The sequence below is a fragment of the Durio zibethinus genome, chromosome 6 (assembly GCF_047325235.1).
Source record: "Durio zibethinus cultivar Kanyao isolate XHJ-2024 chromosome 6, ASM4732523v1, whole genome shotgun sequence".
NCBI classification, from domain to species: domain Eukaryota; kingdom Viridiplantae; phylum Streptophyta; class Magnoliopsida; order Malvales; family Malvaceae; genus Durio; species Durio zibethinus.
In genome coordinates, this window is record NC_143167.1 from 653,074 (window position 1) to 676,223 (window position 23,150).

The following is a 23,150-nucleotide window of genomic DNA, read 5'->3' on the forward strand; positions in this document are numbered from 1 at the left end:
TCATTTGGTAAATATATCAGCTGGTTGTTATTGAGAACAAACAAAAAAGGACATTAAGAAAATGCTTGTAAACAAAGTCTCAAACAAAGTGATAAGAGGTCTCTATATGCTTTGTGTGAGCTTGAAAGATTAGATCGGTAGCAAGTTGAGTAGAAACCATATTGTTAGAATATACAAAACAAGGTAATGCAACAGGAAATCCAATCTCATTCAATATATAAGAAATGCAAAGTATATCTTGATAAGCTATAGAAAGAGCTATATATTCTGCTTCAGTATTAGATTGAGCAATAGAAACTTGCTTTTTAATACACCAAAAAACAAGATTGAAACCTAAGAAAATACAGTGACCTATTGTAGAATGTTTTAGTGTTTGGACAACCAACCCAATCAGCATTAACATAGCATACCAAATTTGGTGTAGTGCAAAAAAGTAATCGAATACCATAATTGATAGTTCCTTTAAGATATTTCAAGATTCGTTTCACAGCTTGAAAGTGAGTATTATGAGGCGTATACATAAATTGACATATTTGTAGCACAACATAGGTAATGTCAAGTCTAATAAAGGTAAGATATTACAAAATTGCAATAATGATATAATATTGTGATGGGTATGAAAATATTAAAATTTGATAATTTATCATTTACTTTTTTATCTTTATTTTTATTATAAAGAATGAAGTAGCGTTCAGGGGATAATAGTTAAAATTTTAAAAAAAAAATTACTGAATTTTTTCTGCATTAAGTGATAAGTAGATATTTATCTATTTTTCTTATTCAACACTTTTTTATTAAAAAAATTTTATCAAGCAAATTTTAAAATATATTATCAAAAACGTTAAAAAATTAATTTATTAAAAAATTTCATTTTCAATACGTTATCATACAGCGTCCTAATCATAAGGATTTACTAACTATTTTAGGAGTGAATTTTTCACTGAAATTGTAACCCAACATTTTCATTTTTTTTCTTCTTTATTTGTGGACTTCTACCTCTTTGTATCGAAATATATACTTATATAAGTCTCAACAAATTCAATAGATTAACATTAATTTCATATGAAAAATGAAACCCCCTAAAATCAACAATAAATAACAAATTAACAAAAAAAAAAAGGAAATACATTTAATTTAGCCTTTGTTTCTCATAATAATGCTTGTAGAACTTTAATTTTTCTGTTATCATGATAAATTAAATTTAATTGTAATCCCACAAATGATTTTTGAATTATAATAAAATATTTAATATGTTATTTAAATTTTAAAAATTTATGATTTATATATGAATTAAGAATTTATTAATTAATATGATAATTATTGTTAATTTTTATTGATAATTATGATTAATAAATGATATTTTAAATATAATATTAATTAATAAATTTATAATTTAATTATCATATTAAAAAAATTTTAAATTTAAAAAATATATTAAATATTTTATTAAAATTCATAAATAATGTGACATTATTTCTTAATTTATTTAAATACCGCATTTTTTTACTTTTTGATTTGTTGTGCTGTCATTGCGCGCTTTACATCCGGATTTTGATTTGCCCTTTATTCTGTTTCGTTGCCTGAGGGCCCATTTAGTTTTGCTTTTAGCACCAGTACGGTGCAATTAAGGATATTTTCACACTGAAGAAAGATGTTTAGGGTTGGTGACTGGAAAATTTCTATTGCACCACACCCATCGATCATTACTGAAACCAAAAAGATTAGTGGAAATTTAGTAATTATATTTAGTGTTCAGTATCCTAAAAATGGATGAAAAGCAAAACACTCGTTTGTGTTTATGCTCTGCGTAAACAGTTTGGATGTTCTGGATTGTTTTGTGTTGTAGTTCTATACTGTGGAGGATAATTCCATGTTTGGTTTCTTTGGTATTTTCTTTATCTGATGACCTAATGTCATTGGTACTCTGCATCTTAGATATAAATTTAAAAATGTTTAGATAGCATGGATGAAATTTTTTCTTGATTTATGTTTAGATCTGGGTGCTGATTGCTGGATCAGTTTGCTACCTGGCTACTTTTTATAAAGAAAGCCGCCGACACGGTTCCAGCAGGTAGCTACCTATTTTTTATTTACAAAACCGCGCTTCAGCCACGGCTCTAAATTTCCAGCTCTAGGATTTCAATCCCACTTTTTTATTAAGACATGTATCACATAGTATAATTTTGCAAATTAAATGTTTAAATTGACCAACATCCCTCGAGGTTACAAAGGTGTTACAGCAAAAAAGAAAAAAAAGGCACAACTAGTTGCGAGTGTTTTTTTTTTTTTTTTTTTCATTTCATATAGCAGCACTTTTAACTGTTTCCTTTGTATCTTATTGCTTCAGTCCATGATTATATGTATATTTCTTGTCTTCAAATAGCACACAAAATATAAGTATAAAGAACACTAATGAAGTACTAAAAGGGTTGGCTTTTGGCTTTTGAACACATTAATTAATCATTGTTGTGGATATGTTGTGTAATATAGGTATCATCTATTAATTTAGATAGCTTTAATTTTGGGACTAACTTAAAATAATCTTGAATTTATAGCACTGAAATAAATTAAAAATGGTTAATTAGCATGTTTTGTGATAGTATACATATTGGACTATGATCTAGGGCAATATGGGGAGCCAAGCCTGGCCTGACCGATTAATACAAAAAAAAAAAAAAGAAAAGAAAAGAAGGCGTTACCAGTCACATATGGATTTTTTTTTTTAATTTCATATAGCAACACTTTTAACTGTTGCCCTTGTATCTCATAAGTGCGTGAGTCCATAATTATATATATTTCTTGTCTTCAAATAGCATATAATATATAAGTATAAAGAACACTAAGTACTGAAAGGTTTGGCTTTTGGCTTTTGAACACATTAATTAAGCTTTGTTGTGGATATGTTGTGTAATATATATGCTTCATCAATTAATTTGATAGCTTTAATTTTGGGACTAACTTAAAATAATAATGAATTTATAGCACTGAAATAAATTAAAAATGGTTAATTAGCATGTTTTGTATATATATTGGACTGTGATCTAGGGCAATATGGGAAACAAAGCCTGGCCTGGCCGATTAGTACATATATAGTAGTACAGTTTTTGGTGTCAAATTAGTAAGACTGCATGCTTGGATGTATATTCTTTATGAGTAACTCGGTATCCATCCGAACGTGCTCATCTTCAAGGTGAAAAAGGTGGTGATTCCGATTCAATTGGATATGACATGAGAAGGACAGGTAAAAGGGGTGAGAAAGGAAGGAAAGCAAGAAGATAGTGTTTGTGACAAAATATCTAGGGAGTAGTTCTTTTTCTTGTTTTCATACGAGAAAGGCCTTTTATAATGCAATTTTTGATTCTGGTGGGTCAAACCATGTCATGACCTGCCCCGATCTCACTGTATATCGTTCATTCGGCTTAATTTTCACTTGACGGGAGAGAGGAGTCTTTCTAACACTTCAAAAAAAAAAAAAAAGTTTGGGGAGGGGGACTCTCACCTTACTATGGATACAGTTTTGTGATTCAATCTCTTTCTTTTGGTTTTTTTTTTTTTCCTTGATCACAAAAATGCACCCATTGTCTCTTTCCACTAGAATTGTTAATGACCTCCGTCTCTATTGTAATCTTAGCTTCAATTCTGCTTTCTCCGCCTATAATTAAGCAATCATACTCATCGTGGATACGTAAGGGAGATGACGGGATGGTGAAAATGAAACTAGAAAGATGAATTAAGTGCTATAAATTCATAATTTTGGTTTTCTTTTAAAATCTACTCATAAAGGATATAGTAATAAAATAGGTAATCTTACTACTTTTCTTTTAAGTGTTACCAAAATATTTTATATAAGGAAATATTAATATTATCCAATTTTTTTCTTTTTTTTTTTTCCAACTTTTCATATTTATATATATATTTCTTTTACAACCAAAATCTTAATCATAGCCTATTTCAAATATATATATATAAATAAAAATTATTGTCAGTGTATAATTTTATATATTATCAATGAATTAAATAATAATAATTAATTAATTAAGCGAATCAAATTATAATATCTTATCAATGAATAAATTATTTTAATATTTATTTTAAAAATTAATATTTACTCATTAATTAATTATCATAATTTAATTCATTGATAATATATAAAATTTATATATTAACAATATATCAGTTATAAACTTTATAAATAAACAAAATTTTGGTCACATATGTAGTTTACTTTTCCAAATGAGGACTTTCATTATCCAATTAAAATAACCATGACCAACCAAACGCTGCATCATTAATTGCATGAATTGGGTCGTGTGGTTGCCACGAGGAAGACAACGCTGTGGGGTGCGTTGTAAGAAATGCAATCGACCGAAGCAGAAAGTTCAAAGTTCCTTGACTTCGATATTTCTTTCCGTGTTAAAAAAATCCACATTGAGATAATTATATATTGTACTCCAATAAATACCGAAGCCGAAAGTCTAAGCAAAGTAGTAAAATCATTTGATATTGATAAGAATAGAGAATTTAAGATAAATCAAACAGCTACTGAAATATATGGTTAAAAAAGAAAATTAGAAGCATAAATCTTGTTGAGACATTTAAAAGTTATTGTCCAACCTCAATTCAAAACTAAAACTTTTACAAGTGTCGAATATTATTTTAAAAAATAATTTAAGCAAAGCTGGATTGAAGTAGTTAAAATTTGCAAACAAAATCCAACCGACGTTAAGGCCAGCGGAACTTCATGATCAATGGACGAATCTTTTTTTTCTTTTAGATTGAGCTAACAAAAGTATATCTTTAGTTTTAGTAAGAGAAATAGTAACTTGATGAGCCAGGCCAGCTATCGTGGCATTTAATTTTTTTTTTTCAAATTAAATTAAAACAAAGATAGGTGAAGAATAAGTTACCTACCAAATCATAATATTGATAGGACCAAATAGCAAAATTAATGATGATAGAGATATTTTTATCCACATGCCATGCTTTTTAAGGACAAAAAAAGTAATAATATAATACAAATGTCTAGTGCGGTGACTGGTGAGAGTACTTGACCTCGATAAAGTCAAGTGGAAGAATGGGACACTACGCGGTTAGCACACTGGCGTTATCCAAACTGCAAACCATACGCGCGGCGCGATTACATGGAAAAAATTGGCAGTGCTTCAATCGAAATATATTTTTTATTTTTATTAAATTTATATCATTTTTTTATTTTAAATTCTATTGTTTTTATATTTTTATATTTATATTATCGAATTGTACTTAAAATTTTTTATATCTTGTTGAAGGCTCAAACTGTTAATTTTTAAAAAAAATCAATTGTTTTAAGTGAAAATATTAAAATTACTATTTTGAATATTAATTTTATCTATATCAAATAGCAACTTTATTTTTTATCCAAATTGAGAAAAGGGTTAGGTATTATACTAACATTATGAAAATAGTTACAATTTTAAATTTTGTATCTAGTATAAGAATGAAAATGAGTAATATGACATTTATCACATACTCATATCTTATATATATTTAGTAAATAAATTTTTAATTAAATAATGTAAATTATTATTTTAGATTAATTAGAACTAATATATTTTCATTTAAAATATATTTATAAAAATATTACATAAATGTGCATGATCAAAATAAAAAAATAAAAAATATTTTTTATTTTTTTAAAAAATGCTACTAGTATGTGGATTATTTTTATCCATTAAATATCAATGGATATGAGATGTGAATAGATTTAGAATACTCATTGAATATGGATATAGGAATGAATATAATATAAAAATTCAAAAATAAAAATGAGAAATACTTTAATTGCCTCATACTCCACCCATTAACATCCTTACTATTATTCATTTATATATTATGATGTTTATGGAATTCAACAACAATATAAACTTAGGTTATGATTTGATAAATTGAAACATTAAGTGCTAAAAAATTAAGTATTGAACTTTTACTATTGAATTTGAATTATAAAAAAAATGTTTGATGTTTTATTGAAAATTAATTGTTGAATATAAATATATTGTTTCATAATTTTAAAATATTAAAATTTGAAAATTGATCATTTTACATTTTTATTTTTATTATGGATAATGAAGCAATGTTTTTAGGGGACAATAGTTAAGAATTTAAAAAAAAAAATTATTGAATTTTTTCTGCATTAAATTAAGTGATAAGTAGGTATTTATATACTTTTCTTATTTAAAAAAATTTCTATTAAGTGAATTTTAAAATGTATTATTAAATGCATTGAAAAAATTAATTTATTAAAAAATTTCAATTTCAATACGTTATCGCACAGGGTCTTAATCAGAATTTAGAACCATTTTATTGACTATTTTAGAAGTGAATTTTTCATTGAAATTGTAATCCCAACACTTTCATTTTCGTTATTATTATTATTTTTTTTGTCTTCTTTATTTGTAGGCTTCCACCTCTTTCATATCAAGATGAATACAATGAATACAATTAAATTAAAGTAATCCCCTATTATTTCTTATTCAATTTGCAGCCACCAAATTACTCATGATTTGAGGGCCAATGACGGAAGTAACATTTGTTAGCGGAGTTAATTTTAGGCAAAGGCTGAAAAAGTCATTTTAAGTTGACCATTCTTTTTCGTTGAGAAATTTTGAAAATTTGGATTGTGGTTAAATACAAATCGAACGGTTCCCACAATTATGAAAATATGACAAAGACAAAGAATTCTTCACTGCTTCATTGATGATGTGTCCATGGCCCACGCCTGGTTTTGGCTGTGTTTTTTTCGCTTTCCTTTCCCGATTTCTTTAATCTCTATCTCACGTTTTGTTTTCTCTCTTCCAATTTATACAATAAATAAAAATTATCCCCTGTATTTCAATTTAAAGCAACATCAGATTTTTAAAAATAATTTTAGGACTAAAGAGATCTTTGAAATAATTCATACATAATTGAATAATGATTTATCTTGACAATGTCTTAAAATATTAGGATAAAAACAACTTAACAAAATTCTTTATCCAAAAAAAATTGATAACATGAAAATTTTATAATTTTTATGTCATTAAGTAAAAAATGTATATTAAGATATTATATTTTGAGGTTAATTCTATACAAAAATTATATATATATATATAAAAAAAAATCTAGACAAAACGATGGCCGAAACTTAGTATATACTTATATAGGTCTCAACAAAATCAATAGATTAAAGTTAATTTCATATTGAAGAATGACAACCCCTAAAATCAACAATACATAACAAATTAACAAAAATATAAAGAAAATACGTTTGATTTATTTTCGATTTGTGGTGCTGCATGCTTTGCATCCGGACTACAGTTTAGAATTTGCCCTTTATTCTGTTCTGTTGTGTCTTAATGTGGTTATTCTGTCGTTGGAAATCACGGGATTCAGGTAATGTATCTATGTTGCCTATCTTGATTAAAAAGTTCTTCACTTGAACATCCCTCTCGTTTCTCTTCTCATTTGACATCTGCAGGCTGCCTTGTTTGCCAGTGGTACTTGAAATTTTGGAAATAGACGAATAGAAGAATATTTGAACTATTATCCGACCCTATTCTTATTTATCTCTCAAGTCTATTTTCCTTCAGTGAATTGAGTTTTTTGGGCCAAATCCAAAGAGGGTTCAATTCCCCACCCTGGGTGGAACCTGGGAACCAACTCACCACAGCCAGGATGGACGAATTTAAGCTGAATCCTGAAAGTGGAAAAATGAAGTTAAATACCACCTTGCACCCTTAGCCAAGGCCCCCTATCGAAGATTGCAGATCCAAGGTAGCAGAGAGAGCTGCAGATGCTTTGGCCAACAAAAGAGAAAACCTCCAGCTGTTCCTAACTTTTTGTGCGAGACTCTTTTGTAGATATTATTGGGATTTCATCCCCTCGTATTGCACTGAACGCTGCTTTCTTCATAATTTCCATATTTCTGCTTGCTTATCAATTTTCTGCCTTGGAATTCGCCTTAGTTATTCCATTTGCTTTCAAAGTACAAAGATCATACAAACGCCTTGGTTTGGTGCATAATCTCGAATGGTCTGGTTTCTGTCACTAAATTAGCAGCCATACCAGTAGTTTATACTGAAACTATTCTGAGGCAGTAATATTCATTATCTCGCAACTTATTTCAGTGCTAATCTGAACTCCAATTCGAAGATTACAATAATAAATAACCAATTTATTTATAGAGTTAATAAATTTCTGTGTAACATTCCCTAGCTCTGAACATGACAACAGACGCTTCTGATCCTCAAGGTAAAGCCAATTTTCTAGTATGAATTCTGAAGGAAGTGCGGTTCCTAGAAAAAGGTCGTGAAAACTGAAAACTAGCAAAGAGAAAACACATAAAAATTCATGTTTGTAAGACCACAATAATTCTTGAAACATAACAAGAGTACAGCAAGATAGCAAAGGAAATTCAGCAGGCTAAAAAACATGAACTTTTCATGTTTGAGATTTTTCCGACTGGCCCAACTCTTTCAATCAATCTGATGTTAAAAGTGTTACCCATAAATTTAAGAGGGTAACATTTCAAGCTCAAAACAGCAAAATGGGCCACAAAGGAACAACGAAACCAAATGAAGGCTTAAACAACTGACTTCAGAAACACCATTAGCATTAACGGGCTGGACATAACAATATTGGCCTTAAAATAACTAAATAAATTTCCAGCAGTTTTCAGGTGCGCTTGCCAACAAGATAGAACCTTTGTATAAACTAGCTTTCTGTCCCAGCTACTGTTGCAGAGGTTGGTATAGTTCATAAGTACTATATTTTCCTAGCGAAAAGAATAGAACTAGACTGATTTTCTACCTTTGAACTTTGCCTTTGTTGCGTGGGCTTGATGATTAATATACCCGCTGTGTCATTTTATGGAAGTTCCATTATCAAACAACGTATAAAATAGTCAGGTTTCCGTTACCCGATTTTATCTATCTATAGTAATATTTGTAACAGGCATCATATTAGATTCTATTGACAAGTTATTTTTTGATTGTAAGATTCATAATCTGACTGAAAAGTATTTCATCGATTCATAATTCATGCTCATCAGAACTCTAAAGTGAAGATTACAACTTACAAGCACAAATAAGCAGTATATTTATGAAGTTACTGAAGCTCTCTCCTGTGTGACCTTGATCCCCCTTTCTCCAATGTAAGAAAGAGCCTCTTCTCTGTACCCAAAAAAAAAAGAAAAAAAAAACCTCTTCTCAGGTGAGGTCAACCTCATTGTGAAGCCCTTTTTTTCTCGTTCGAATTCTCAAAAGAGGATCCTCCACAGAAAAGAGCCATCAGGTAAAAAAAAAAAAAAATCAAATACCAGTAAAATCCTAATTCTGGAAATCTAACAAGGGTCTAACAAGATTGCAAAGAAAACTAACCAAGCTACAGTATACAAAATTTTCACTTTTGGGGTTTTCCCATCAGCCCAAAATGCTGCTGCTATAGTTTACCTATAAAAGAGGCAAAACCTGAAGCTTGAAATAGCAAAAAAGATTAAAAAATAAGAGATGAAAGCTTAAGAACAATTCTAAGTTTCATACTTTCAGCTTCATTTGCACATTTGGATTAATGGGCGCACAAAAACACATTGTTAACCTTAAAATCCTAAAATTGTTCCTCAGTTTGCAGTTCTACCCTCAATAGCCAACCAAACAATGAAATCAATTACACAGATCATAATAAAAGTATAATGAAACTACAACTAAAAGAAATATCAGAAACTAATTAACCCCATCAGCAGACCCAAAATCACCCATTATCTCCAAAATCTGTTGCTGCATCAACTCAGCCTTCTTAGCCACCAGTTTAGCTTCTTCACCTTTATAAACAGCCACTCTTGATCCATCTTCCTCAACTTCTTCTCTTCCAACCCCTTCACTTAGTTTTGAAGTATGAATTGGATGAATGAACTATGATTTTTAATGTCATATGTTCTGTTTTGCTTTTCAAAACATTAGACATGGTTTGTGTTTTTTTCACTTAGTTTTGAACTATGCTTATCTTATGATTTGTGTCTTTTTTTATCTTTTTTTCACTCTTTTTACTTTGTTTTGGGGCTAAAAGTATTGATTCTGTTATGTCAATTAGTTTTTGGGGATTTCCAGGTTTGATTGGGTTGTTTGGTATCCTTTTGTAGAATGAGTGGCGTGCGATTGGAGTACAGCAGAGTCGTGGTTGGGTCCATTATGCTATTCATCGCCCTGAACCACACATCAAGCTCTTCAGGAGGCCACTCAACTATCAACAGCAGCAGGAGAATCAGGCCCAGCAAAATATGTTTGCTAAGTAATTATATTTGGTGTTCAGTATCCTAAAAATGGATGAAAAGCAAAACACTCGTTTGTGTTTATGCTCTGCGTAAACAGTTTGGATGTTCTGGATTGTTTTGTGTTGTAGTTCTATACCGTGGACGATAATTCCATGTTTGGTTTCTTTGGTACTTTCTTCATCTGATGACCTAATGTCATTGGTACTCTGCATCTTAGATATAAATTTTAAAATGTTTAGATAGCATGGATGAAATTTTTTCTTGAATTTTGATTGATTTATGTAATTCTATCTCTCATTGTTCTATGTGGTTCTTAAAGATCACCTTATTTTGTTGATGTCATTTAATCTTCCTTGTCAAGTCAAGCTTTGTGCCTTGTCAATTTTTAGAAGAAATCTATCTACAGGTTTCAAAGAGTGTTCTCTATTCAAATTTATTTATTTATTTTTTAAAATCATCCAGTATTTCACGCACCAATATTGAGCTATAACTTCAGCTTCCCTGTAAGATTTCTCTGCACAATGCTTATAGCCCTCTTCTTGACGAAATGAAACTTCAAACCTAATTGGAGCATCGCATGGCACAGACTCAAGCCTGGAGATCATATTTTCCTGAAATAAGTGACCTTGACCCCCTTATCTCTAATATAGAAAACAATTTCTGTACCCCCCCCCCCAAAAAAAAAAAAAAAAAAACCACTCTTCTCAGGTCATGCCAGGCTCCTGGTGAAGCCCCTTTTTTTCTTGTTTGAAATTCTGAAAAGAGAATCCCCACATAAACAATCAAATACCTGCAAGATCCTAACTCTGGAAATTTAACAAGGTTAACAAAGAAAACTCACCAAGCAATGGACTCTACCACATAAAATTCTTCATTTTTGAAAGTTTCCCCTCGGTCCAAAATGCCGCTAAAAAAATGCAAAACCTGAAGCTTAAAACAGAACAATAGGAAAAAAGAGATGAAAGCTTACAAACAATTCACAGTTTCAAAATCTTCATCTGCATTAACAATAAGTGGATTAATGGGCTGCACAAAACACATTGTTAACCTTAAAATCGTATCATTTTTCCTGAGTAACTGAGTTTGCAGCTCAACCCTCAAAAGGCACCAAACAATTAATGTAGTCAATTACACAGATGAAAATAAAAGTACAATCAAACTACAACTAAAAGAAATATCAGAAACGCAGACCCAGTTTCCCACATTATCTCCATAATTAATCCGCTGCTGAATCAACTCAGCCTTATTCATCAATTGGCGGTGGATGATATAATAATCCTTTATTAGAATACACTGCTTAGTTGATTGCCATGTGAGGAAGATTATTGTTACTAGTTCTGAGTTTTTTGGTCTTGCATGAATGATGAGAATGAAATTAACCGACTGTCAATATAGAACTTACTAGCTACAGCATCTGGCTTGCATTTTTAAGTTTCATTCCAATTTTCCATCTTATGGAGTGGAAGTGGCTGCGTAAGCACACCTATTATCCTATTACAAATGCCCATAATGTTGTTCTATAAGAAATATGAAGCACGAGATATATGCATATCGATCTGACATTTTCCTGTTATTGTTATTTTGTTTCGGAGATCACAGGGTTTAAAATGATTCATTTGTCGTCAATCTTGTTCTTTCTTCTCTGCTCTAGTTTCTTACTCTAAATATCTTCTCGAAGCTTGAAGACGACCCCAAAAGCCGGGCTTGTCTCGCTTGCGTCTGCATCAAATTCTCCTCTCTAATTCGCAACATCTGCTCCAAACAAAAATGCTCCAAAGCAAAGCTTGGCGAAACCAATCAAAAGTATTCTCCATAATTTGGCCGAGGCTGCATTTTTGGCCTATGTCAGTATCATTTTGACCATAGAGATGCACTATTTTTTTTTTGTGCATCCGAAACCAAAAGCCAATAGTGTTGTAGTCCGTAATAGAGTTAGGATTTTCAATTTAAAATCAAGACGAAAATATTTGATTTTTTTGGGACGAAATTTTTTTTTTTTTTCTTATCTAAACTTATATACAATTAAATTCTATATAAATATTAAAGCCCATGGTTGTAGCACATCTTTAAGTGAATAAATGGAGATTTATTTGTCAATATGGCCTCTATCAAGGTTACATAACAACGACTGCTTGTCACCAAAAAAAAAAAAATGACAGCAGCCCAGTAAGCAATAATACCTTGGCAATTTCGTGGATCAGCCAAAAATGGGGAAATGAAAAGTACAGAACCAATTAATCAGAAAATACCAACAGTTTTGCCCAAAAATTTATCTGCGGATTCCTGGCAAATCTTGCATTGCTCAGATGTCAGGTCTCCTAGTTTCATTTCCATGGCCTTTATCTCATTTGACATCTTTTCAAGCTGCTTTCTCAATGCTTCTTCATAGGCCCTTAGACTTTCCATCCTCTGTTTCAAGTTATCGCGATCTTTGCTTGCTTTGAGACCAAAGTAACCCTTAGCAATTGTCTTCAAATGTTCCATCGCAAATTCCACATTGCATTCACTGCGTTTAGCATCCATGATTGCGTTTCTCCACTTCCAGATAATCTTTTCAGTAACTTCTTCAAGAGACCGATCACCCATCTCTTTGATAGCAGCACAACACAAAACAAATATAGTCTGAACAATAACAAAACTGTATCTGCTTCTTGTTGTAATATCATCATGGGCCCTGAAGATATCACGAGCAGTCGAGACCAGAGACCGTGGGATTGTATACTTGCCAACGCTTTCGCACTCTCCATCTAACAAATCTTTAAAGCTTTCGTGGTCCAAGTTGCTCGCAACGTTCTCATCACTAAGTCTAGCTATAAGTTCATGCACAAGCACATCAGAATACTGCATGTCAAGCGTTATCCCACTCACGGTGGCAGAGGAATTCAGACTAATTCCATTCTGATCTGACACCTGAAACATTAATATAAGTTATTGGAGAAAGGATCAATACAATAAACGATCTAGTTTAAAAGCAGGAATAAAAAAAATAACAAACTGAACCTCACTGAACAAACCAAGTATTGCAACGTTGCAATAACCATACCATGTGAGAGTCGCCATTCAAGTCCAATGACTGTGATCCCCGCTGCTCCTGTAAGGTAAATAATGTAATATGTACAGGCGCATCTCATAATAGCCAAAATATCAGGAGAGAAAAAAAAAGTTGGGTAAACGTAACTAATTGGTATTATTTATGTTGACTTAATGTGCGAGTCTTTTATCTTTATCGAATTCACTCGAATGAATATGTGAGAGATTGAAAGCAGAAAAACTTGGGTTTTGGAATTTTAAAAACAACACTTCCATTCCTTTCATCAACTCAAAACGTAATACAACTTTAAGTCCTAGTACCTGTCATGGAAAATAGTGCTTTTCACCTAAAAAATTGATAGACAGACGGAAGATACCTGCTGGAGGCTACCTGGGGATTCACGGAAGAATGGCAGCTCCTTTTGCTTATGTTTGTTGTGCCGCGGTTCTATTGCCTGAAGCCTATTTATTTCATTCTCGATTCCATTTTCATCAATGCCACCCAACATGGACTTTATTTGCTCCAATATATGTAACTTGGCCTCCATATGATGGAATTTATCCAACTTCATCTCCATTTCTTCAGTTCCACCAAACTTAGACTTCATTTGCTCGAATCGATCAAAATCAGTCCCCATTTGCTGTTGTGTGTAGTATTGATGATCGAACTCCATTTGCTGGAACATATCAAAGGCAGCAAAATACTGTTTCATCAAAGCCAAAATGTTGCGAGACAAAGAGAATAAAGGCAGGATAGAAGATATACATAACTAATTGGTTTATCCTTGAGAAATCTTAATGGGTCGACTGAAATGTGTGTGTATATACACTAAATTTGTGTCCAAAAAGTTCAACGAATTATCTGACGACGGATCACTAATCTGAGAGATGGAAAACAGAAAAACTATAAGCCGAACATAAAGGATGGAAGAATAAGACTGAGAGTGTAAATCATAGGTTTCTGAATTTTACACTTTCTCCAGATCCAACCCAAAAGAAATATAAAACTAAAGATAGAGGGCAAGAGGGATATACCCGGCGACTACCAGGAGATGCATGAAACTGCAAGGTTTCCATTTCCGTTTGCTTCTCCATTTGCTTATGCTTTTCGAACTGCAACTCCATCTTCTTAAGCCTATTTATTTCGGGCTCAATTTCATCAATTCCACCAAACATAGACTTTATTTGGTCGAACCTTTGTAACTTGGCCTCGATTTCCTTTGCTTTATCCAGCATGGACTCAGTTTCTTCAATCCCCCCGAACAAAGATTTCAATTGATCCAGTATATGGGAATCGGCTTCCATATCTTTGAATTTATCCAACATGGATTCCATATCCTCAATTTCTCCATACTTGGATTTCATTAGTTCCAGTCTATGGCACTCGGCCTCCATATCCTTGAATTTATCCAAGATGGATTCCATTTCCCCAATTTCTCCATACTTGGATTTCATTAGTTTCAGTTTCTGGGACTCGACCTCCAATTCCTTGTCATTCACATCAAAAATCATAAACCTTAACATCAGTTAAATTAACATGATGCAAGGAAAAAGTCAAACTTAATAGTAACTGGAGAATATTACAACACATTAAATACCTTGAATTTGTCCAACATGGACTCCATTTCTTCAGTTCCACCATACTTCGATCTCTTTCGCGCTAACTGATGGAACTCGGTTTCAGTTACTTGCCGGAACATATCGTATTCTACCTCTTCTTTTTGGAGTCTACATAACTCAGAGTTCATGTGATTAATCTGTGACTCCATTTCGTCAATCCCCCCAAAACTGGATGCTATTTTCATCAGTTTCTCGTACTGTGGCTTGATTTTCCTCAGTTCATTTAACTCTTTCTTCATTTGCACATAGAAAACAAAAAATTAATATACTATGATATACTTTACTCATATATAGCAACCGGAAATATTGAATACATAGATAATTCATTTACCTTCTTATCTGCTCGATATTTTCTGTCACTTACTATTTTTTTCTTTTTTCTTTCATCTTTTTGCTCTTCCTTGAGCATTCTCGTTTCGCGAGCCTTTCGTTTCTGTCCAAAGTTAATGCTTGCTTCAGCTGATGTTCCTGTTTGGTCAAGTTGCATTGTTGCTTTTCCGACTGGTAGTAGCCTTGGTTTACGATCCTTTTGTATTCGTTCATTTGAAGCTTGATCAGCGTTGTCCAGGTGGCTTGGGTTTGGTTCACTATCCCCAACTCCCTTTTCACCAACGCCTCTTTGAGAGTTATCATGAGAACTGAGCTGCTGTGGCAACTCGTTAGGATTACCTTCTTCTTCTTCTTCTTCTTCCTCTTCTTCTTCTTCTTCTCCTAGCGAGGACATGGTTTTTGCAGATGATTCCCAATTTTCCCATATTGGATTCATATCCTCATTCTGTGCCATGGAACCGGGCTCCTCTATAAATTCCGGCTCAGAGTTCAACGGCTGCTCATGATATAATAAATCATCATCAAAAAGTGATTTCGACGACGTGAATGGCAAAAATGATTTCCAATTAAAACCTGAATTTTCAGTATGTGCCATAGAACCGGCCTCCGACTCAACGCAAGGCGGCATCTGAGAGTTTAATCGCTGATCAGCAGAAGTTAAGTTCTCAGCGAATGATTTCATCACCTGCTGTGTCAACTCATTCGGATTTCCTTGTGCTGGCAACGTCGACATGGCTGTTAAAAGTGATTTTCAACTCAAAAGTTTTAGTATGCTGTCAGGGAATCGGACTTCGTTTGGTTTGAATTCCTTTCAGATAGGAAACTGAGAGCGTGAGGACCAATCCCAGAGGCGTGGAGTCTCTTAAATCAATGAACTTCTTTGCCTTAGCACAAAATAAAGGCGCGTAGTTTTGTAAGCTTAAAAAGATCAGCAACTGTTGCTGCTGAAAGCCATAGAAGTTGGAAAAGCAAGTCGAGTAGCCAATTAAGGAAATGGGTTGCACTCTGTTAGAACTATAATCAACATGGAGACTGACAAAGCAGGAGATGTGAAAGGTTTATATAAACGGTAAACGGTAGCTCGAAGGAAACCAGCAGGGGAAAATTCAATTAACAGGATGGAGGTCTACCAATTCTCATTGCAGGTAAAAGGGACTAGTCGCGCGTCAGCCATGGTTCCAGCAGGTAGCTACCTACTTTTTATTAAGAAAACCGCGCGCTAGCGTTGGTTCTAGACTTCTAGGATTTCAACCCCAGCATGGTACAATTTTGTAAATTAAATGTTTAAATTGACCGACATCCCTCGAGGTTACAATGGTGTTCCAGCAAAAAAAAAAAAAAAGCACTTTTAGTCACTTATGGTTTTTTTTTTTTTTTTCCTTCATTTCACGTAGCAACATTTTTTTTTGTTTCAATAGGTAGAGCCCTACAACAAAAGGAGAAAAGAGGTTGGGGTTGAATCTTATGTCTACTTAGGGCGTCCTTGGCTATTAGGCCAAGAAGCTGAGGGCAACACTTTTAACTATTTTGTATCTTAGTGCTTGAGTCCAAGACTATATATATACATATATATTTCTTGACTTCATATAGCACTGAATATATAAGTATAAAGAATACTAATTAAGTACTGAAAGGTTTGGCTTTTGGCTTTTGAACACATTAATTAATCTTTGTTGTGGATATGTTGTGTAATATATGCATCTTCAATTAATTTGGATATCTTTAATTTTTGGGACTAACTTAAAATAATCATGAGTTTATAGCGCTAAAATAAATTAAAAATGGTTTATTAGAATGTTTTATGATAGAAAATATATTGGACCATGCCAAAACGGGGAATAAAGGCTGGCCCGACAGATTAACACATTTATGGTAGTACGGTTTTTATAATTAAAATTAGTGATTCCGATTCCATTGGACGTAATATGCGGAGGAGCCGGTGAAAGGGGCGAGAAAGGAAGGTGGCAAGCAAGAAAATAGTTTTCGTGACAAAATATATAGGGAGTTGTTGACTTAGGGAGTCAATCTCTCGTTCTTTTTCTTGTTTTCACACGAGAAAGGCCTTTTATAATGCTACTAATTATGCTGCGTTTGGTGGACCATACCGAGTCAATTCTCCTTCCAACGACCCCCCCTTCGTCTCATCGTAGATCGTTCCTTCGGCTTAATTTTTAATTTGGTAAAAGGGGAGAGGATTCATAAAGTGTATAGTAATAAAATAGGTAATCTTACTTTTCTTTTAAGTGTTACCAAATATTTTATATAAGTAAATATTAATTTTTTTCAGTTTTTTTCCTTTTTTCATATTTATATTTTTTCTTTAACAAGCAAAATCTTAATCACAGAATATTTCTAATATATATAAATAAATAAATAAAACTTTGGGTCACATATGTAGATTACTTCTCCCAATGAGGACTTTCATGATCCGATTCAACTAATCTGATGCTGTGTGGTTGTCGCGAGATAGGCAACGACAGGCAGCTGGGTTGTAAGAAAAGCCAATCGAAGGAGAAAGTTCAAAGTTCCTTGTCTTCGTTATTTATTTCCCTGTTAGAAAAAATCCATATTGAGATAATTATATATTGTAATAAACACCGAAAGTCTAACCAAAAGAATCAAAATCATTTGATATTGATTTAGGACAAATCAAACAACTATTGACATATATGGTTAAAAAATGAAAATTAGAGGCATAAATCTTGTTGAAACATTTAAAAGTTTTTGTCCAACCTCAATTCAAAACTAAGACTTTTAAAAGTGTCTATTATTATTTTGAAAAATAATTTAAGCAAAGCTGGATTGAAGTAGTAAAAATTTGCAAACAAAACCCAACCGACGTTACGGCCAGAGGAAATTCATGATCAATGGACAAATCTTTATTTATTTATTTTTTTTAAATTGAACTAACGAAAATATATTTTGAGTTTTAGTAAGAGAAATAGTAATTTGATGAGCGAGGCCAGATATTGTGGCATTTAATATTTTTTTCAAATTAAATTAAAACAAAGATAAGTGATGAATAAGTTACCTAGCAATTCATAGTAGTGACCTTATTACATTTGTAAAACCCTCTGGCCGTAGCCCAAATTGCTGAAGGGATGACTGATAGAGATATTTTTGTTCATACGCCATAATTTTAAAGACAAAATAAAAAGAACATAATAAAAAAGCGTGGTGTGATGAGTTGAAGAAATTTTTGCTTGACCTTAAAAGTCTAAGTGGAAATATAAGACATGACACGGTTGGCACACTGTCGTTATCCAAATAGACACCTTATTCTATACGCACGGCACGATTACCAAAAAAATTTTGGTAGTGGTTTAATCGAGATATATATATTTTTTTGTTAAATTTTAAATTTTATTATTTTTAAAATTTTATATTATATTATTGTATTATTTTTAAAATAACTAACAAAATTTGCGCAAAGCATAATTGTTTGTTTGTCTTAAATACGACTGTTAAATTGATGGTATTTGTCTAAAAAAATGCTATTAAATTGCTTGACCCAATAGGTGTTTTAGCTGTTTTTGTCAAATGTGTTAAATATTTAGTGATGTTTATATATTTTTTAAAAAATTTAAATAAATATTGCTAAAAATTTATTTTTTTACAGTGTGAAAATATTTGTATCATTATTTAAGAGATCAATTTTACTTATACTTAATAAAAAATTTAATTTTTTTACTTGAATGAAGATAATGATATATTACATTAATGAGATAGGGATACATATAATTTTAAATTTTTTAATAGGTATAGATATAAAAATAAATAATATAATACTCATTTTGTATTCATATCTGTACCTATATATATGTATCTTTATATTTTTTTAATAAATAAATTTTTAATTAGATATATAAATTATTATTTTAAGTTAATTAGATATTTTTATTTAAAATATATATTAATATATATATACAAAAATACTACATAAATATGCATCATAAAAAAAAATTAAAAATTTTTTTTTTAAAAGTTAAAGATACATAAATTACTTATACCTAATAAATATTCGTGAGAATAAAATAAAGATAGTTTTGAAATACCTTTGAGTATGGATATATAAAAATGAATGTAACATAAAACTTCAAATATAAAAATGAAAAATACTCTACCATCCAGATACTACCCATTAATATCCTTATTGTTATTCATTGATATATTATGATGTTTATGGATTTCAACAATAATAAAATCTTAGGTTTTTATATGATAAATTGAAACATTAATTGCTGAAAATTTGAGTATTGAACTTTTAATATTAAATTTGAATTACAAAAAAAAATTGATTAATATTTTATTAAAAATTAAATGTTGAATATAAATTTATTGTTCCATAATCGTAAAATATTAAATCTTGAAAATTGATCATTTTATATTTTTTTTCTTTATTTTTATTGTAGATAAATGAAGTAATGTTTTTAGGGGATAATAATTAAAAAAATTTGCAAAAAATTACTAAATTTTTTCTGCATTAAGTGTTAAGTAGGCATTTATCTACTTTTTTTTATTCAATACTTTTTTGAAAAATTCTATTAAGTGGATCTTAAAATGTATTATTAATAAGGCAGACTTTTCATGTCTGTAAAATATTTAACGACATTTGAGACATGGCACGACGGTTTGCACTCGGGTGTCATCCAAATTAACACCTCATTCCATACGCGCGGTGCCATTAGGTGAAAATAACTGGTAGTGGTTTAATCAAAATATATTTTTTATTTTATTAAAATTTTAAGGTTCAAACTATTAATTAAAAAATTAAATTTTAAATTTTCATTAATCTGATAAATTAAATTTAAATTTAACATCACAAATGATTTTAAAATTATAATAAAATATTTAACATATTATTTAAATTTTAAAAATTTTTATTTTTATATCTAAATTAAAAATTTATTTTTAATATGGCCGTCATCATTAACTCCTACAGGTGAAACAATGCCGATAAATAATATTTTAATATTAATTAATAAATTTATAATTTAAATATTATATTAAAAATATTAAAAATTTAAAAATAAATTTTAATATTTCACTATTATTCATACGTCATATGTGACATTATCTCTTAAATTTATTTAAACATCCAATGTTTGTTACTTTATGATTTGTGGTGCTGTGATTGCATGCTTTGCATCCGGACTACAGTTTAGATGGTAATTGAACTTGAGTTGTCATGATTTTGCCCTTTATTCTGTTTTGTTGTGTCTTAATGTGGTTATTCTGTCGTTTGAAATCACGGGATTCAGGTAATGTATCTATGTTGCCTATCTTGATTAAAAAGTTCTTCACTTGAACATCTCTCTCGTTTCTCTTCTCATTTAACATCTGCAGGCTACCTTGTTTGCCAGTGGTACTTGAAATTTTGGAAATAGACAGAATAGAAGAATATTTGAAGTATTATCCGACTCTATTCTTATTTATCACTAAATTAACAGCCATACCAGTAGTTTATACTGAAACTATTCTGAGGCAGTAATATTCATTATCTCGCAACTTATTTCAGTGCTAATCTGAACTCCATTTTGAAGATTACAATAATAAAATAACCAATTTATTTATAGAGTTAATAAATTTCTGTGTGACATTCCCTAGCTCTGAACATGACAACAAACGCTTCTCATCCTCAAGGTGAAGCCAATTTTCTCGTATGAATTCTGAAGGGAGTGCGGTTCCTAGAAAAAGGTCGTGAAAACTGAAAACCAGCAAAGAGAAAACACATAAAAATTCATGTTTGCAAGACCACTATAATTCTGGAAACATAACAAGAGTACAACAAGATAACAAAGGAAATTCAGTAGGCTAAAAAACATAAACTTTTCATGTTTGTGATTTTTCCTACTGGCCCAACTTTTTCAAGCTCAAAACAGCAAAAGGGCCATAAAGGAACAAGGAAACCAAATGAAGGCTTAAACAACTGACTTCAGAAACAGCTTTAGCATTAATGGGCTGGACATTACAATATTGGCCTTAAAATAACTAAATAAATTTCCATGAGATTTCAGGTGCGCTTGCCAACAAGGTAGAACCTTTGTGTAAACTAGCTTTCTGTCCCAGCTACTGTTGCAGAGGTTGGTATAATTCATGAATACTACATTTTCCTCGCGAAAAGAATAGAACTAAACTGATTTTCTACCTTAAACTTTGTTAAACTTTGCCTTTGTTGCTTGTGCTTGATGATTAATATACCGCTGTGTCATTTTTTGGAAGTTCCATTATCAACAACATATAAAATAGTCAGGTTTCTGTCATCCGACTTTATCTATCTACTGCAATCTTTTTAACAGGCATCATATTAGATTCTATTGACAAGGAATTTTTGATTGTAAGGTTCATAATTTGACTAAAAAATATTTCATCGATTCATAATTCCTGCTAATCGTAACTCTTAAGTGAAGATTAAAACTACAAGCACAAATAAGCAGTATATTTATGAAGTTATTGAAGCTGTGTCCTGTGTGACCTTTATCCCCCTTTCTCCAATATAAGAAAGAGCCTCTTCTCTCTACCAAAAAAAAAAAACCTCTTCTAAAGAATAAAAAAAAAAAAAACTATTCTCAGATGAGGTCAAGCTCGTGGTGAAGCTCCTTTTTTCTTGTTCGAATTCTCAAAAGAGTATCCTCCCTAGAAAAGAGCCATCAGATAAAAAATCAAATACCAGTAAAACCCTAATTCTGGAAATCTAACAAGGGTCTAACAAGATAGCAAAGAAAGCTCACCAAGCTACAATATACAAAATTCACTTTTGAGAATTTTCCCATCGGCCCAAGATGTTGCTGCTATAGTTTATCCATAAAAGAGGCAAAACCTGAAGCTTAAAACAGCAAAAAAGATTAAAAAAAAGAGATGAAAGCTTAAAAACAATTCTAAGTTTCATACTGTCAGCTTATTTACACATTTGGATTGATAGGCTGCACAAAAACATTGTTAACCTTAAAATCCTAAAATTGTTCATCAGTTTGCAGTTCCACCCTCCATAGCCAACCAAACAATGAAGTCAATTACACAGATCATAATAAAAGTATAATGAAACTACAACTAAAAGAAAAATCAGAAACTAATTAACCCCATTAGCAGACTCAGAATCACTCATTATCTCCAAAATCTGATGCTGCATCAACTCAGCCTTCGTAGCCACCAGTTTAGCTTCTTCAACCTTTATAAACACCCACTCTTGATCCATATTCCTCAACTTCTCCTCTTCCAACCCCTTCACTTAGTTTTGAAGTATGAATTGGATGAATGAACTATGATTTTTAATGTTATATGTTCTGTTTTGTTTTTCAAAACACTAAACATGATTTGTGTTTTTTTCACTTAGTTTTGAACTATGCGCATGTTATGGTTGGTGTTTTTTTCACTCTTTTTACTTTGTTTTGGGGCTAGAAATATTGATTCTATTATGTCAATTAGTTTTTGGAGATTTCCAGGTTTGATTTGGTTGACGTTTGATATCCTTTTGTAGAATGAGTGGCGTGCGATTGGAGTACAGCAGAGTCGTGGTTGGGTCCATTATGCTATTCATCGCCCTGAACCACAAATCATGCTCTTCAGGAGGCCTCTTAGCTATCAACAGCAGCAGGAGAATCAGGCCCAGCAAAATATGCTTGCTAAGTAATTATATTTAGTGTTCAGTATCCTAAAAATGGATGAAAAGCAAAACACTCGTTTGAGTTTATGCTCTGCGCAAACAGTTTGGATGTTCTGGATTGTTTTGTGTTGTAGTTCTATACTGTGGAGGATAATTCCATGATTGGTTTGTTTGGTACTTTCGTTATCTGATGACCTAATGTCATTGGTATTCTGCATCTTATATATAAATTTAAAAATGTTTAGACATAGCATGGAATGGATGAAATTTTTCTTGAATTTT

At 31.4% G+C, this 23,150-nt stretch overlaps 1 protein-coding gene and 1 long non-coding RNA gene across 2 annotated transcripts; one reads left to right on the forward strand and one right to left on the reverse strand.

The window, feature by feature from the left end:
- Positions 1-12,327: 12,327 nt before the first annotated feature.
- LOC111285513 (uncharacterized) lies at positions 12,328-16,439 on the reverse strand. The gene is made up of 6 exons (XM_022874992.2): positions 15,267-16,439; positions 14,914-15,168; positions 14,351-14,803; positions 13,693-13,992; positions 13,329-13,376; positions 12,328-13,195 (listed from the first exon to the last, which is right to left on the reverse strand). Exons 1-6 carry the CDS (start codon positions 15,996-15,998, stop codon positions 12,524-12,526), a joined length of 2,460 nt encoding a protein of 819 aa, XP_022730727.2. The 5' UTR covers positions 15,999-16,439; the 3' UTR covers positions 12,328-12,523.
- A 4,848-nt stretch (positions 16,440-21,287) lies between these two features.
- On the forward strand, positions 21,288-23,150 carry LOC149518313 (uncharacterized). Its single transcript, XR_016343300.1, has 2 exons — positions 21,288-21,348; positions 22,743-23,150. It is a non-coding gene; the product is annotated as an uncharacterized LOC149518313 (long non-coding RNA).

Bases quoted from the DNA above. Each gene is read 5' to 3' on its own strand.
- LOC111285513 (XM_022874992.2), bottom strand. From the start codon at position 15,998: ATGTCGACGTTGCCAGCACAAGGAAATCCGAATGAGTTGACACAGCAG. The intron at 13,993-14,350 runs GTATATCCCTCT...GATATGTTCCAG, and splicing joins CATCTCCTGGTAGTCGCCGG to CAAATGGAGTTCGATCATCA. The intron at 13,377-13,692 runs GTATCTTCCGTC...TTTACCTTACAG, and splicing joins CCCCAGGTAGCCTCCAGCAG to GAGCAGCGGGGATCACAGTC.